At 72.1% G+C, this 15,300-nt stretch overlaps 1 protein-coding gene across 3 annotated transcripts; it reads left to right on the top strand.

Moving 5' to 3' along the window:
* Positions 1-1,592: 1,592 nt before the first annotated feature.
* SEMA4B (semaphorin 4B) lies at positions 1,593-13,760 on the top strand. Of its 3 annotated transcripts, none has more exons than XM_074601419.1 (15): positions 1,593-1,624; positions 5,762-5,910; positions 8,681-8,841; positions 9,185-9,247; positions 9,358-9,456; positions 9,603-9,714; positions 9,856-9,972; positions 10,087-10,244; positions 10,716-10,897; positions 11,062-11,212; positions 11,354-11,564; positions 11,654-11,769; positions 11,924-12,087; positions 12,162-12,256; positions 12,354-13,760. In XM_074601419.1, the coding sequence occupies exons 2-15, from the start codon at positions 5,823-5,825 to the stop codon at positions 13,127-13,129; spliced, it is 2,493 nt and encodes an 830-aa protein (XP_074457520.1). In that variant the 5' UTR covers positions 1,593-1,624; positions 5,762-5,822; the 3' UTR covers positions 13,130-13,760. The 3 variants fall into 3 exon arrangements, with proteins under 3 accessions (XP_074457520.1, XP_074457519.1, XP_074457518.1); XM_074601418.1 differs by lacking the exon at positions 1,593-1,624 and adding an exon at positions 4,216-4,748; XM_074601417.1 differs by lacking the exon at positions 1,593-1,624 and adding an exon at positions 5,566-5,644.
* The last annotated feature ends 1,540 nt before the right edge of the window (positions 13,761-15,300 follow it).

Here is a 15,300-nt window from a genome sequence, read left to right as displayed (position 1 = left end):
CGGGGCAATGCACGGTGTTCCCTTCTGCGAGTGGTGCTGCCCCCAAACATGGGCCTCCCTCCCTGACACCGCTGGGAGCTGCTGGCCTGCAGGCGGGGGGGCTGCGGCCCCCCTTCGGCAGGGGTCTGCCTCCCCAAGGCTGCTGGGCAGTGGCCTGGGATGAGACAGACCAGGGGGCAGGGGCACAGCCCCCACCAGCAACCCCACACGGCAGCCCCTCCGGGCCCAGGGCGCACAGAGCGGGCAGCTGCCCGTGGCAGAGCCTTTGCACGTGCCAGCGGCACGGCCAAACGCTGCCTGTGCTGCACGGGCCGCGGTGGCACGGCCGCTCTGAGGACACGGCGTGACGCCAGGTGGAGAAGCCGGGCTGCCGAGGGGCTCGGTGGCCCAGGTGGGCAAGATGGGGCGCTCGGGGATAGAATGAGGGATGGAAAGTGCTCGCTGCACGGCCAGGCTGGAAGGACGGCCTGGGAAGGGGGTGTGGGGCCGTGGCTGGCTGGCCCTGGGACCCCTGCCCTGGCATGTCGGTGCCCACGACACAGGGCGAGGGCTGGCACTGCTGCCACAGCTGTGCTGGCAGCTCTGCCTGGGGGCTGGGGGGGCTCTGCCTGCTGGCACCCTACACACAGTGTGTGCTGCCCAGCTCACCCCCGTCACACCCTCGTGGCACAGCCCCCTGCCCCGCTCACCCCTCTGTGCCCGGGGCACGGCCGCCTCCTGCCCTGCCCACCCCGGCCAGCCCCTGCCATCGGCGGCTGCTGCCCGGCTCCTGCCGCACCCCAGGGGCGCAGGCGCCCGCCCGACTGAGCACGTCACCGTCGGGACGCCTGGAGCTGTGGGCTCCCCCGGAACACACGGAGCTGTGCGTCACGGCGAGATGCCCAGAGCCATGGGCTACCCCTAAACACCTGGAGCCGGGTGTCACCCACGAGAACCTCACGGTGACGCCTGGAGCCACGTGCCCATGCACTGGGTGTCCCCGCAGCCCCCTGCAGCACAGACGGCCCTGCTCCCGGGGCTGCCTCCCCGCTGCCCCGCAGCACCCCCCTCCCTGCGGGCTGTCACCCAGGAAGGGCCCCCACGGGGCACACGCTGCTGCCCCCCCAAGCCATGCTCCCCGCCGGCCCCACGGCACTGCTGAGCCCCTCGCTGCGCTGAGGCAGCAGGGCAGCATGCGGCCAGCCTTGCTGGGGGGCACCAGCATCGTCCCTTGGGTGGGCCAGCACCAGCCCGGGGCCAGGACCCCCCAGGGTAGCCCCGGGTGGGGGGGACAGCCCGGCCGGCCCCACGCCGGGACCCTCCCTCCCCCCTGAGCCAGGGCCCCCCCCAGCTCCCGCACCCTGCAACGGGGACTGACCCTCCCCGAGCCAGGAGCAACGGCCTCCCCCGGGCTCCTGCCGCCCCCCCGCGACCCCCGGCGGGCGGGACTCCCGCAGCGGTGCCGGTGGCGGTGCCGGTGGCGGAGCGGGAGCCGTGCGGGGGCGGCCGGGCGGGGCGGCCCTTTGTTGCGAGCGGCGGGCGGAGCAGCCGGAGCCGCCCGGAGCCGCCCCGCGCCCCGCCGCGGGCGGGGACCCCGGAGCCGCCCCCGCCGCCGGCGGGACCCGCCGCACCCGCCGCCGAGCCGGTGAGCAGCGGGCGGGCGGGAGGCTCCGGGCACGGCGGGGTGGGGGGGAGCGTGTGTGTGAGTGTGTGTGCAAGGGGTGTGTGTGTGTGTGTGTGTGTGTGCTCGGTTCCTGCGGGGGTTCGCGTGCGGGTGCGCGGGGGGTGCAGGGGTGCGCGGGGGGTGCGGGGGCGCGCAGCGTGCGTGCACAGGGTCTGTGTGTGCGCGGGGGGTGGCGGAGACCCTGGGGGTGCGTGTGTGTGTGCGCGTGTGTGTGCGTGTGCGTGTGTGTGCACGTGTGCGTGTGTGTGTGCGCGGGTGCAGGCGCGCTCCGGGGGTGCCTGTCCCGCCGCGTGGGGCTGTTCCCGCGGGGGTATTCCCAGGTGTGTGTTTGCCGTCCGGGGTGTGTGCAGCCCGTCAGCCTCCCCGCCTGTGTTTACATGCGTGTCGGGTGCGCGTTACGCACGGCGCTTGGCTGCGGGTACGGAAGCGCGCGTGCACACACACAGCGCCCGGGACGCGTGTTGTGGGTTCCTCGTAAGGAGGTGTGTGTGCTCGCTCGGTGTCAGTGTGGGGCACGCGTGTGCGCTGCGTGTCCCGTGTGTGTGGATGGGCCCTGGGCACTTGCAGGCTGCACACGTGCTGCGTGTCCCAGGCATGTGGCCACTGCGCCCGACGATGCCGTTAGGTGACAAAGCCGCCCCTGGGCTTGGGGCCACCCGGGCTGTGGGGTCTCCCCGCTGGTCCCGGCTGTCTGCTGAGCTGGTGCTGTGGCTGCTTTTGGGGTTTGGCACCCCCTCCTCCCCCAGGCAGCATCACACGGTGCCGGGTGAGTGGGGCTGAGGAGACAGGCGCTGGTTTGGGCTCTGTGGGGCCAGGGATGGCTCGGAAGGGGTCGCGCATCACTGAGCCAGGAGCCCTTAGTTCCTGCACCCCTGGGTGCAGAAGCGCCCAAGCTGAGTCCGTCACATCCCTGCCCTCCAAGGGGAGCTCGCCATCTCCATTTAGCCCAGTGCTGGGGGTGCCCGACAGGCAGCGGGGGCTGCAGCTTCTCGGGCAGGCAGCATGTGGGTGCAGGCACTGAGAGGGTGAGCTGGATCGTGGGGATACCCCATAGGCCTCACAGCTGAGCCCAACGTCGTGCAGCAGCGTGGGGCAGGGGAGCGATGGGAGCGATGGGATGGGCGTGTTTTGTGCAGTGTCTGGCAGGCTGGGTCCGGAGGCCCCCTGCAGCACACCCTGCCCGGGGTGAGGGCGATGCTGTGGGGCAGCGTGGGGCTGGCTGCGTGCCACCCTTGGACAGGCACCGGCACATCAGCCGAGGGAGCGGGGTGGTCCTGGCAGTGGGATCAGAGCCGACTGGGGGCCATGGAGGGGACGGGGGCAGGCGGGATTTGTGTGTCTACTGGAGGGGCAGAGAGCAGACCTGTGGCCCTGCGGGTGGCCCGTGGCTTGGGCAGGACGCCCACGGGACAGAGAGGACGCCCTGGAGTCCCTGGGCCCCGTGGGGAGCCCTGTGGCGCCCTGCCCGGCTGGCCATGCCCCGCAGGCCCTGCACTGGGGCCAGCACCGGGCTGAGCCCTCCCGCGCTGCAGGCTGGAGGCTGCCCCAGCCCCTGCTCCTGCCCCTCGTCCCACGTGGGGCCTCTCCCCCGGGGTCACCGGCTGCTGGGGTGCAGCAGAGCAGAGCCTGCGCCGCACGCCCCTCCACCGCGCCGACCGCAGCGGTGCCATCAGAGCCACCCGGCTCTAGCGGGACGTGCGGCCATCTCCAAGCTGCTGGCGCTGAGCAGCTGGGTCTGGGAGCATCTGTGCGTGAATCAGCACGGCCCGGCAGCCTGCGCGGCTGCAGGTGTGCGTGCAAGCGCGCTCACACTCTGCGCGTGTGCGCGGCCGAAGGGAGGCCGTGGGTTGGAGGGAGGGGGGGCGCGGGGGGGAACGCCTGGCGGTGTCTGGCAGCCTGCAGGAGAGAGCCGAGCCGGGGGCGTACGTGCGAGCCCCAGGGGACGTGGGTCGGAAGGAAGAGCCCGGGCGCGTGGGCTGTGTGCGAGCCGGGTACGGGACTGTGAGCCAGGGACGTGCCTGCGCTGCTGCCTGCGCTGGGGCAGGCTGCAGGAGCGAGGCGTGAGCACACAGCAGCAGCAGCGGGGTGCACGCAGCCCCGGCCCTGCTCCTCGCAGGCAGCAGCACCCGGCTCCGCAGCCGAATTCCCAGGCGCCCGCCGCCCGCGGGAAGAGGGTGGAGGGCGCTGGCGTGGGAATTTGGTGGAGAAACCACCGCCCCACCTGCCTGGTGACCCCAGGCCACGGGTTTTGGTGCTGCCCGGGCCCGGCACCCCGAGCAGTTTCCCCATCGCCAACTGCTGTTGCGGCCGGAGGGTGGGCTGGGACGGCGGCACGGCTGCCGCACTTGTGCGTGCAGGTACCTGCAGAGCCGCGCAGGGCACGCAGGCACACACTTGCCGGGCCGGCCGGGCGCTGCGCCTGCGCGGGTGCGCGAGCAGGGCAGGGTGCTGCAGGGTGCCCCTGGCGCTGCCCCGCGCTGGCAGCCTGCGTGGGCAGGCAGAGGAGATAAATGGGAGTTTGTCGTAAACAGGCCCGGCTGCCAGCAGCGGTGGGGAGCGCCGCGCAGCCCGCGCTTAAAGGCGCAGGCTCTGGCCTCGCTCCGCTGCCTGCTCACTGCCCGGCCAGGGCCAGGGCAACCTGCCTGCCCTGCCTGCCTGCCTGCCTGCCCTCCCTCCCTGCCTGCCCTCCCTGCCTGCCCCGAGAGCAGCTGGTCTCCCCGTGGGGGGTTCCCGTCGCTGCATGCCATCACACCGGGGCGTTGGCATGGCGCTGCCACAGCCGCGCACAAGTGATGGCCGGGTCCCCAGAGCCCCCCCGGGATGCTGTGGGATGGGGGGTGCGTGGCTGCAAGGGTGAGTGTCTGCTCCCACCCCACGCAGGGTCACATGCACGGCTCCATGACATAGGGTCGTGTCCCGTCTGTGGCACTTCCCGGGCAAAGGTGCTGATAAGGCAGGTGGAGCGGAGCTGGCGGGGCTGTCCCTGGCCCAGGAAGGGACGTCAGCCGCCAGTGAGCGCAGCGGGAGCAGGAAGGAGCCGAGGGAGGCAGGGGCACCACCGGCAGCCCCAGCCCCTGGGTGCCAGGTACGGCCCGGGGAGCAGGCACCGTCCGGCAGCGCCGAGCGGGCAGAGCAGGGGAGTGTGGGCACAGCCATCCCAGAAGAGTGGGCACAGCCATCCCAGGAGCGTGGGGTGTGCTCTTCTGGGGTGGGGGGCTCACGGGGGGCCCTGCCGGTGGGGTGACAATGGCCTGGGGCACTGGGGCCGGGGCTGGCCGAGTGGGGTGGAGTGGAGCCCTGCCCCACACGGGGGGGGCAGCGGCAGGGCGGCCCCAGCCCCAGGATTGCTGCCTGCTGCGAGGAGAGACCCTTTCCCCCCGTTGCCATGGCAAAATAAGCAGCTGTCATTAATAAAGTGTTGCCATGGCGACCGCTGGACGAGCTGGCGGTTCTCCGGGGTCTGCATGTGCCGCTGCCGGGGGGCTGCGAGCTCTCCCCGCGCCCCCGCCTGGCTGCAGAGCCCACCGTGGGCCCAGGTAGCGGGTCCTGCCCAGCGCTGCCTGCTCGGCGGCGTGCCCACCCTGCCCCGCTCCCCCAGCTCCCCGGGGACCGGCCGCCGGGGCCCGCGGGCCTGGGTGCTGCCCCGGGCGGGTGTGCGGGTGTGCGGGGAGCGCTGCCCCGCGGGGGGGCTGGCACGGGCACCCCGCTGCCTGCGGGACCCCGCCGCCCCCCGAGGGAGAGCAGGGACCGCCGGGCAGCGCCCGGGCGCGGCGGGGCAGCTCCCGGCTCCGGGTGCCCCCCGCGGCGGCTGAGCCCCGGGAGCGGGTCCCGGCGGGGCGGGGCGGGGCGGGGGCGGTCCCGGCGGGGAACCGGCCGCCTCCTCTTCCGAGCTGCCCGCCCCGCCCGGGGCACCGGCACGGCTCGGTACGGCCCGGCACGGGCCCCGTGCAGGGGCAGCCCCGATCGGTACCGGGCGGCTCGGTACGGCGGGGCCGGGCTCCCCGCCCCGCCCCGTCCCGCCCCGCCCCGCTGCCCCGGGGCCGGGGGCGGTGCCGGGGCCGGGCCGAGCCGCGCCGCTGAGCCCCTCTCTCCCCGCAGGTCCGCAGCGCCCAGGCGGCTTCGCGGGAGGTGGCGGAGGCCCGGCCCGGCTCGGCTCGGGATGGCGGCGCGGCCGGTGCTGCCGGTGCTGGCGGCGCTGCTGCTGGCGGCGGCGCAGGAGCCCGTCCCGCGGGTCAGCCTGCCCTACGGTGAGTGTCCGCCGGCCGCCGCGAGCGTCCGCCCCCGGGGGCTACGGCGGGCTCCCCCCCGGGGGCGGCTGGGCATCCCCCCCCCTCCTTCCCCCCTCCCCGGCACCCCCCTCCATGGAACCCCCCCTCCCCGGAACCCTCTCCCCCCGGGCACCCCCCCCCCGCCCGGGCTCCCCACGCCGCGGGACGGGGCGGCCCCGCGTGGAAACGCCTTGTGACACCGGCGGTGCTGAGGCTGCACAACACCCTCCCAGCCAGCCCGGCAAGCTGGGGCTCGTGTCCCGCCGTGGGGCTGGGGCTCGTGTCCCGCCGTGGGGCTGGGGCGGCTGCGCTCCACTGGGACATGGGGGGACGCGGGGCAGCAGGGCCCCCGGGCCGTGGGACGCAGCTGCAAGGGCTGGGGACGTGCTGCTTGGAGAGGGCAGAGCCGTGGGGCTGCTGCGGGGCTGCGCACGCAGCATCTGGGGAGCAAAGAGGCTTCCCTCCGTCGGGACCCCCGCCGAGGGTGCGAGTGGGTCTGGGTGCTCATGTCCCCACGCGCAGGACAGCAATGTCAGCCACATCCTGTGCGAGCGTGGGATGTGGTGAGCCGGCCGTGGGGGCTCTGCCGTGTGGTTTCATCCTTGTTTGGGCAGTGGGGTGCCTGTGGGCCCCCTCCCCTCTGGGCTGTGTCCCCAGGGCTCTGCACGGCCCTTTGCTGTGCTGTGTCTGGCCCCAGGCTGCTCTGGGACCCACTGCAGCCCCCAGCAGTCGTGTGGCCCCATCGGGGCTCGGGGCTGCACTGGGCAGGGGCCGGGGAAGGACAGGGGGGAGGCTGCTCGGCCAGGCAGAGCCCCTCGCAAGCAGGGGGGCCTGGCCTGCAGACCCCTCTTGCCCTGCAGAGAGCTCCTGGTGGGTGTGCCGTGGGCGCCTTCCACCGAGCTCAGGCTCGGCACCAGCAGCTGCTGGGCCCAGCTCCATTGTCCGGCGCTGGGGCTGTGGCGTGGTGGGGGCCGCCCACGTGTGTCTGGGCTGGCTGTGCTGCCAGGAGAAGGTGGCTAAATCCAGCTGCCACCAGCCAGCGGAGCCCATCCTGTGCTGGCTGCCGGCTGGTGCAGTGGTTTGGGCCGGGTCGGCTCTGGCAGCGAGGCGCGGGCAGCTGGGAGCACTGCCTGGCTCAGCGCTCTGCGGTTCGTCGGCGTGGACGTGGCCCCACCACATGCTCCCGTGACCGCTGGCCGTGGTTGTGGTGGCACCAGCGGATCTGGGACCCGCCGAGCTGGACAGGAGGCCCAGGAGCCCGCAGGACAGCCCGGCTCGGCGTCGTGCCATGCAGTGCCACACCGCGTCGAGCCGCACTGCCCGGCCCTGCCTGCACAGACCGGTTCTGGCCGAGCTCTGCCCACCTGCAGCGGCTGCTTCGTCTGCAGGGGCTGCAGCTTGCGGGCAGTACCCGGGGGTCCCGACCTGGACCCCCAGCGCTGCCGTGGGGAGCCGGGCGGGGGGCACGGGCCTGCCACTGTGTCGGCAGCAGCGTGCGCCCGGTGGTGGCTCCCGGGGAGCATGGCCGCTTGCGGTTGGTGGGAGGGAGGAGCTGGCGAGCTGCTCCCCTGGAAGCGCTGGATGTGCCTCCAGCAGGTTTGTCTGGAAGAAGCAGGTCTTGTCCTAACAGGTCCCCTGGCAGCCGGGACGGGCTCCCGCAGCTCCCCGGGATGGGACACTCCGCAGGGCGCAGGGGCCCCCACTGCCCCTCCACTGCCTGCGCTGGGCCATGCCTGCCATGGGCAGCATCCCCCTGGTGCTGGGGCGTGGGACCCCTCGCGGGAGGATGCCCTGGGGGCGTCAGCATCCCTCGCTCTGTGCTGCTGCGGGAGAGCCGGGGCGGGTGCTGGGCCAGGGGCCAGTGGGGCCCCTGGGGACGGAGAAGGTGCCGCCCCATCCAACGGCAGCGGGGGCTCATGGCGCGACAGGGGAGGGACAGAGGAGCGGGGTCTGGCCCCGCAGCACTGCCGGCACCGCAGCACCTCCAGCCAGCTTGCACCGGGCGGGGGCTGGCAGCGGCCCCAGGGCCATCCCGGCAGGGATCTGGGAGCGGGCAGGGAGTCGGGGCAGGTCGGGGCGTCCCCGGGGCGCTGGGGGTCAAGGGTGAGGGAGTTGGCAGCGTGAGTCAGCCCGACGTGTCCCGCTGACACGGCCAGGCCCATCTGATTCAGAGCGGCTGCGGGAAAGGAAGGGCTTCCGGGGCCAGGCCACCCACGCGGGACGGGCACACGGCTGCTCCGTGACTCAGCCTCTGTCCCGCCGACCGGCACCGGCAGCCGCTGGGGCTGCCCCATGGGACAGGGTGGGCAGCCGGTCCTGGTACCCGTCTGTCCCCGTGGGGCCGGGCTGGGCCACCCGCGCCGCAGGGCTGAGCCGCGGGGGCTGCGTGCGTCTGGGTGAGCGCAGACCTGGCTGCGCTGCCCGGTGCCGGGCAGAGCTGCTGCGGCGTGTCCCGGGGCTGGCCCTGGGGGCTGGGATCGTGCTGGCAGCAGTGCGGGTGCTGCCCTCGGGCGCTGTCGCGGCCGTGCGTGGTTCACTGCGGTGCTGCGTGCGTCTGGCCGTGTGGGGAGAGCCGGGTCCGGCCCCAGCAGCTCCGTGCGGGCAGCACGGCCGAGGTGCGAGGCCAGGGCAGCGGTGCCGAGCAGAGGGGCCAGGAGTGAGCTCTGGCGCGGGGGCTCTGGGGGGGTTGGGTGCTGACCCCCCCCAACACGGGCTGCCTCAGGCTGATGCCGTTACTCTCCCTCCCCAGACTCTGCCGAGCGCGTCGTGCAGCGGTTCGAGGTGCCCGGTGTGTCCAACTACACAGCCCTGCTGCTGAGCCCGGACGGCGGCACCCTCTACCTGGGGGCGCGCGAGCTGCTCGTTGCCGTCAACACCAGCCACTTCCAGCCCGGGGCGCCGGCTCGCAGGGTGAGCCCGTGGTCAGGGGACGAGCACCCCATGGGAACGCGGAGCCCCCGGGGCTGGGCTGGGGGGAGGGAAGGGGGCACCCAGCCAACTCCGGTGCAGGGGGTCGTTCCCCCCGCCGCGGTGCTCCCTTGGGATCTGTGCAAGCCGCAGCGCATTCGGGAGCTGGTTGGGACAGTGTGGAGGCAGCTGCCCCCGCCGTCCTGGGCACAGGGTGCTTGGGGCAGCCCGGCTGGGACAGGGAGGACATCGATGCTGGGGGAGGCGAGCCCTGCCAGCCCAAGGGGGGTGGCGTGTGGGACCAGCCAGTGACGGGGGGCTCCCGGTGACTGTCCCCTCTCTGCAGCTGCTGTGGAGCGCGGATGAGGAGAAGAAGAGGCAGTGCGTGTTCAAGGGCAAGGACCCCCAGGTGAGTCCCGCTGCTGGCGGGCGTCTGGGGGCTGTGGTGGGAGCGGGCAGTGCCCCGTGGCGGGGTGCGTGCAGGCGGGAGGGCTGAGCCGGGTCCACTCGCCCCCGCAGAGAGACTGTCACAACTACATCAAGATGCTGCTGCAGCTGAACAGCACCCACCTCTACACCTGCGGGACCTGCGCCTTCAGCCCGGCCTGCGCCTACATCGTGAGCACGGGGAGCGGGGCAGGGGGACGCAGGTCCCGCTGGGGGTGTGGGGCCCCCCCTCTGCCGTCAGGGCCCCGCAGCAGGGCTCCCGGGCGCTGGGGTGGGCGCTGGTGGTGCTGCCGCCTCACAGCCGGGTCCTGTTGCAGAACGTGCAGCACTTCAGCCTGGAGCGGGATGCGTCGGGGAAGGTGCTGCTGGAGGACGGGAAGGGACGCTGCCCCTTCGACCCCGAGTACCGGTCCACGGCCGTCATGGTCGGTAAGGCTGCCCTGGAACCCTCGCCCTCTCTGCAGCGCCCAGCTGGGCTGACCTGGGGCCGGGCCGACATGGCCCCTGGCGGGGGAGCGGGGCTGTGCCGGTGGCGTGTGCCGGGTCCCAGCAGGAGCGTCTCTTTGGCAGACGGCGAGCTCTACGCAGGGACTGTCAGCAACTTCCAGGGCAACGAGCCGACCATCTACCGCAGCCAGGAGAGCCGCATCGCCCTCAAGACAGAGAACTCCCTCAACTGGCTGCAGGGTGGGAGCCGGGCTGGCATGGGGCATCGGGGTCTCCATCCCCCGGGATGGGGGAGGCGTGGGGACAAGGGCCGGCCCCGGCGGTGAGCGATGCTGAGGGTGCCTGTGTCCCCAGACCCGGTCTTCGTGGGCTCAGCCTACCTGCGGGAGAGCCTACCCGCCGGCAACCCCGAGGGCGACGATGACAAGGTCTACTTCTTCTTCAGCGAGACTGGCAAGGAGTTCGACTACTTCGAGAACACCATCGTCTCCCGCATCGCGCGTGTGTGCAAGGTGGGTGCGGGGCAGTGGGGGTGTGTGGCAGGGGGCCATGCCCATAACGTCACTTACTGCTGGGATGCAGAGGGGGGTGTGGGATCACCCTGCACATGTCCGTCCCCTGGGTCCTCGACACCCCAGGATGGGACCATTGCCCACGGGAAACCCCTGTGAGGTATGGGCTCCGAGGTGCCCAGCCCAGGGCTGTGGCTTGAGCCTGCTGCTCCCACTGTCCCCGTTGGTGGCAGCGACCCTTCCCCATCTCCTCCGCTCCCTCTCCAGCGGGAACGCAGGCCCCGTCCTCCGCTTGGGTCGGTTTCCCTTCCCCTGGGCACGCTGCTTCGCTTGTGCCTCTCTGCCACCAGGACTGCTCCCCTGGGCCCTTGGCGCCGCTGCGCGGATGGACAGACCCCTGCTCTGCTCGCCCAGCACCGCGGGGCCGCCGGGCGGCTGTGGCACCGTGCCCTGACCCACTGTGCCACGCAGGGGGACCAGGGCGGGGAGCGTGTGCTGCAGCGGCGGTGGACGACCTTCCTGAAGGCGCAGCTGCTCTGCTCGCACCCTGAGGACGGCTTCCCCTTCAACGTGCTGCAGGACGTCTTTGTGCTCACCCCGGGGGAGCTGCGCTGGAGGGAGACGCTCTTCTACGGGGTCTTCACCTCTCAGTGGTGAGCAGTGGGTGGGGGCTGGTGGGGGACCCAGGGGTGCTGCCTGCAGCACCGTGGCGGGGTCAGGGAGGTGCAGGTTGGCTCTGGCCGAACTCTGGCTCCTGGGGCGGTGCAGGGGCTCGGCGGAGCCGGGGTGCCTGATCTTGCTGCCTCTCCCCTGCCAGGAACAAGGGGGGCCTGGGCAGCTCGGCCGTGTGTGCCTTCCCCATGCGCAGCGTGCAGCGAGCCTTCGGCGGGCTCTACAAGGAGGTGAACCGCGAGACGCAGCAGTGGTACACGGACACCGGCCCCGTGCCGGAGCCCCGGCCAGGCACGGTAGGTTCCTCCTCAACGCCTGCCTGGGTGCGGGACGCTGGGCAGCCTGTCGTGCTCTCCCGGTCCTGGCGGCTGCTGTGGCATGGCCGTCCACCTGCCCGTTGTCCTGTGCCCCAGCCGAGCCCCTTCCTCTCTCCCCAGTGCATCACCAGCCACACACGGCACCTGAAGATCAACTCGTCCCTCCAGATGCCAGACCGGGTGCTGAACTTCATCAAGGACCACTTCCTGATGGACAGCCCGGTGCGCAGCCAGCCGCTGCTGCTGCAGAGCCGCCTGCGCTACCAGCAGATCGGCGTCCACCGCGCCCAGGGCCTCCACGGCACCTACGACGTCCTCTTCCTGGGCACGGGTGGGTGCAGCCAGGGTGCCGACGGGGTGGGCGCCGGTGCGCTGCGTGCCCCCGGCCCCGCTCAGCACGGCCCTTGTGTGTGTTTGCAGATGATGGCCGGTTGCACAAGGCTGTGCGTGTGAACCACGGGGTGCACATCATCGAGGAGATCCGCCTCTTCCCTGCCGGCCAGCCCATTCTCCAGCTGCTGCTGGACCGGGACCAGGCAGGAGCCGGGCTTGGGTGCACCGGGGCTGGGGCGGGAGGGGATGCTGTGGGCTCAGCCTGTGTGGGGCGGGTCGTGGTCGTGGGCTGGGGGGCCTGGGAGGGCAGGGGTGTGCGGGGGCCGCCCGCTGACCCCACTGTGTCCCCTCCTGCAGGGCCTGGTCTACGCAGCCACCTACACGACAGTGGCTCAGGTGCCCTTTGCCAACTGCAGCCTGTACCGCAGCTGCGGGGAGTGTGTGCTGGCACGGGACCCCTTCTGCGCATGGAGCCGGGGTGCCTGCCGCAGGGTCACCCTGCACCCCCCGGCACACCCCCAGTAAGTGCTGCACCCTCTCTCCAGACCCCTGCCCCCCGCCACCCCCCGCCGCCCTGACCCCTCTCTGTCCCCAGGCTCTGGGCACAGGACATCGAGGACGCTGACACAGAGCGGCTCTGCCAGCTGGCCAACACCTCCCAGCCCCGTCCCCGCATCCTCCTGCCCCCAGGTGAGCTCCTGCAGGTTCTGCCCCTGGCCCAGGGTGTCCCGGGGCCTCTGGGGTCCCCACGGCCTTGCTGATGTCCCCATGGGTTGTCTCCCCACAGCCTCGGGCTCCCCGTGCCAGCGGATCCAGATGCCACCCAACGCGGTGCGGCCGCTGCCATGCCGGCTGCTCTCCAACCTGGCCTCGCGGCGATGGCTGCACGACGGGGCGCCCGTCAACGCCTCCTACCTGGTGCTGCCCGACGGGTCCCTCATCCTGGTGGGCAGCCCTGAGCGGGCGGGCACCTACGAGTGCTGGTCGCTGGAGGAGGGCTTCCGCAAGCTGATGGCCAGCTACTGCGTGAGCATGCAGGAGCCGGCCCGGGGGCTGCCAGACCCCGGCAGGAAGGTGGCCACCGGCCGGGATGCCCTGGAGACCGTCAGCACGTCTCGGAGCACCTCCGCGGTGGGCAGTGCCGCAGCCCGGCTGGACGGCAAGACCTACTGGACCGAGTTCCTGGTGATGTGCGTCCTCTTTGCCACCGCCGTCCTTGTGCTTGCCCTTTTCCTCCTGCACCGACATCGTGATGGCATGAAAGCCTTGCTGGAGCCTGGCGACCCCAGCCGGCACCAGAAGCCACCCCGCAAGCCGGTGGAGAGCCTGCCCCTGAACGGCAGCAGCCTGCCCAGCACGGTGCCCGAGCACAAGGGCTACCAGGCCCTGCAGGACAACTACATCGTTAGCACCCCCGTGCACGAGCCACCGGGTCCCCCGCGCGCCTTCTCTGAATCGGAGAAGAGGCCCCTCCATGTCCGGGACAGCTTCGTGGAGGTGTCTCCCGCCTGCCAAAGACCCCGGGTGCGCCTGGGCTCCGAGATCCAGGACTCGGTGGTGTGACGGGGACGAGAGCCGAGCCCTCACCCACCACCGCCTCTGCTCTGCTGAGCCTCGCCGGACCGCGGCGCCGCGGCTGGGGTCCATGTTGTCTGTGTGTGCATGCCCGGAGCCCGCGCCCCGCTGCGGCACCCACCCCGCCGGCAGGGCCGGCCCACCTTGTCGCGTCGGGGCTCAGCTCCCCGCGGAGCTCCCTGGGCATCACCGTAGCTGCTCCGGCCCTGGGACAGTGCTGGTGGATCAGAGGGGTGCTGCGTGCCTTCCAGGGCTGTGCAGGACTTTTCCCCCTGCCCGGCATTGCCGCTGCAGGGATGGACACGGTCCCTGGCTCAGGCTGCTGGTGTGGCCCCGGCTCCGCGGGGCCCTGGCCCCCTCTATGCAGAGGGCAGGAGGGGGCAGCCGCAGCCCCCTCGCGCCCCGACTCACTGTGATGTCCTTCTGCGGGACCCGGAGCCGGTGCAGCGACCCGGCGGCATGTGCTGTGTGTCTGTGCTTGGTTCGTTTTTAATACGTTGAAAATGTGAATCGTGTCCCGGGGAGGGAGCGGCGCTCGCCCTGCGCCGGGCTGGGCAGCGGCTCGCTGCCACGTCCCCACGTGTGTGTGCAGAAACATCTGTGGTTTTTATATAAAGTCCAGGTGTCTCCTTTGTACAGGTGTGTGCTGCTGTGCCCACGCAGCCGGCGGGGCCGGGCACCTTCCTGGGGCCAGGGACCCATCCCGGCAGCCCCCTGGAGAGGAACCGTGTCCAGCTTGTGCTGCGGTCTCAGGAAAACCTGCTGCGTTCAGCGGCTCCATGCCCGGGCAGGGATGGACGGACGGACATACGGGGTGGGAGGGGTGTGCTGGCGGTCCCAAAGTCCCTGTGTGCTTGGCGAAGCGTTGGGCTGGGGCAGACGGGGCCCCTTGCAGTGATGCTGCCCAGAGCTGGCGCCAGAGGGTCCCTGTGACCCCGCTGTCAGGGTGTCACACCCTGGCTGTTTTGGGTGGAGACACGTGCTGCAGTGGACAGTCTGGGGGGAGTGGAATGGAGTGACCCCCACAGTAGGGGTCGGATGCTGTCCCAGCACCCCGAGAAACACAAAGGCAGAGGATGACCAGGAGGAAGAAAAGTGGGTGCCTGGGGCTGGGAGCAGGGCAGCCTCTGGCAGGAGAGGGGCTCTGGCAGCCCCCTTCCCCAGGACCACGGTGTCGTGCTGCACATGGGACCCTGCTGCCAGCCCAGGGGACAGGCAGGTCCTTGTCTCCATCCCATGGCGCTGCAGGCAGACCCCCAGCTGCTTTGCCAGCAGGACCCAGCTCCGTGATGGCTAACAACCGGGACCTGCCATGCGGCGCTGCTCGTGATCCCTCCTGCCTGGGAAGCGCCGGCAGCGTGAGCACGGGGCTGGGGGGAGCTGTGAGTCCCACACCAAGCTGGCGTGTCGGGACAGGCCACCCCCCAGGGACCAGCACTGCCTCGCTCCCGGCTGGACCAGCACACCGAACTTCCTGCCCAGCCTGTTCTGGGACATCAAAAAAGCCACCGGAGGCACTGGCTGGTGCTGTGCCAGCAGACATGGCCCCTGGGGCCACAGGGGCACAGGCCGCGGCAGGCAGATACCATCAGCCCCGCGGGGCACCGAGCTGGAAGGGCCAGCACCGCTGGGAGCGAGGAGCCGGTACGTGAGAAACGGCCGCGCCGGCACCCTGGGACAGCCCTCGGCCACGCCGCCTCGGCACGGGATGAGCCAGACCCCAGGCACGGCACCGGCCCTGACATGAGGTGCCGCAGCCCAGACATCGCCTTTGCAGAGTGTCTCCGGGGTGGAGGCTTGCTGGGGGGTGGGAGCGGTGCTGAGGGGGCTGGGGGCTCTCTGGGAAGCCCAGGCAGGGCCACTGATGGCGGCTGGCAACCGGCCAGGGCGAAGCCTGATGGATGAACAGACACAAAAGGCTCCGGCGCTGCCCGCAGCAAAGGTAGCTGCTCGCCTGCCCTGGATTTCCCTTTGTGCCTCTTGCTGCAGAGCCGAGCTCTTTGTGCTGCTGAGAACAGTCCCCGGGTTTAGAGGAGGGAGGTGGCCCGCGGAAAGGGCTGTCACCGAGCAGGACGTGGGACCCGTCCCCTGGAGCGGCGGCTGGCGCGCGGGCAGAGGGGCCTGGCAGGAGCCCGTGTCCCCAGCACCCCTCATGGCAC

This window comes from Larus michahellis, chromosome 9 (assembly GCF_964199755.1).
Source record: "Larus michahellis chromosome 9, bLarMic1.1, whole genome shotgun sequence".
Taxonomy (NCBI): domain Eukaryota; kingdom Metazoa; phylum Chordata; class Aves; order Charadriiformes; family Laridae; genus Larus; species Larus michahellis.
This window is presented reverse-complemented; position numbering and strand designations above follow the sequence as displayed.

Excerpts from the sequence above, each read along its gene's own strand:
- SEMA4B (XM_074601418.1), top strand. The coding sequence starts at position 4,456 with ATGGCCGGGTCCCCAGAGCCCCCCCGGGATGCTGTGGGATGGGGGGTG. Across the intron at positions 9,973-10,086 it reads CTCCCTCAACTGGCTGCAGG|ACCCGGTCTTCGTGGGCTCA; the intron begins GTGGGAGCCGGG and ends CTGTGTCCCCAG. Across the intron at positions 12,088-12,161 it reads CACCCCCCGGCACACCCCCA|GCTCTGGGCACAGGACATCG; the intron begins GTAAGTGCTGCA and ends CTCTGTCCCCAG.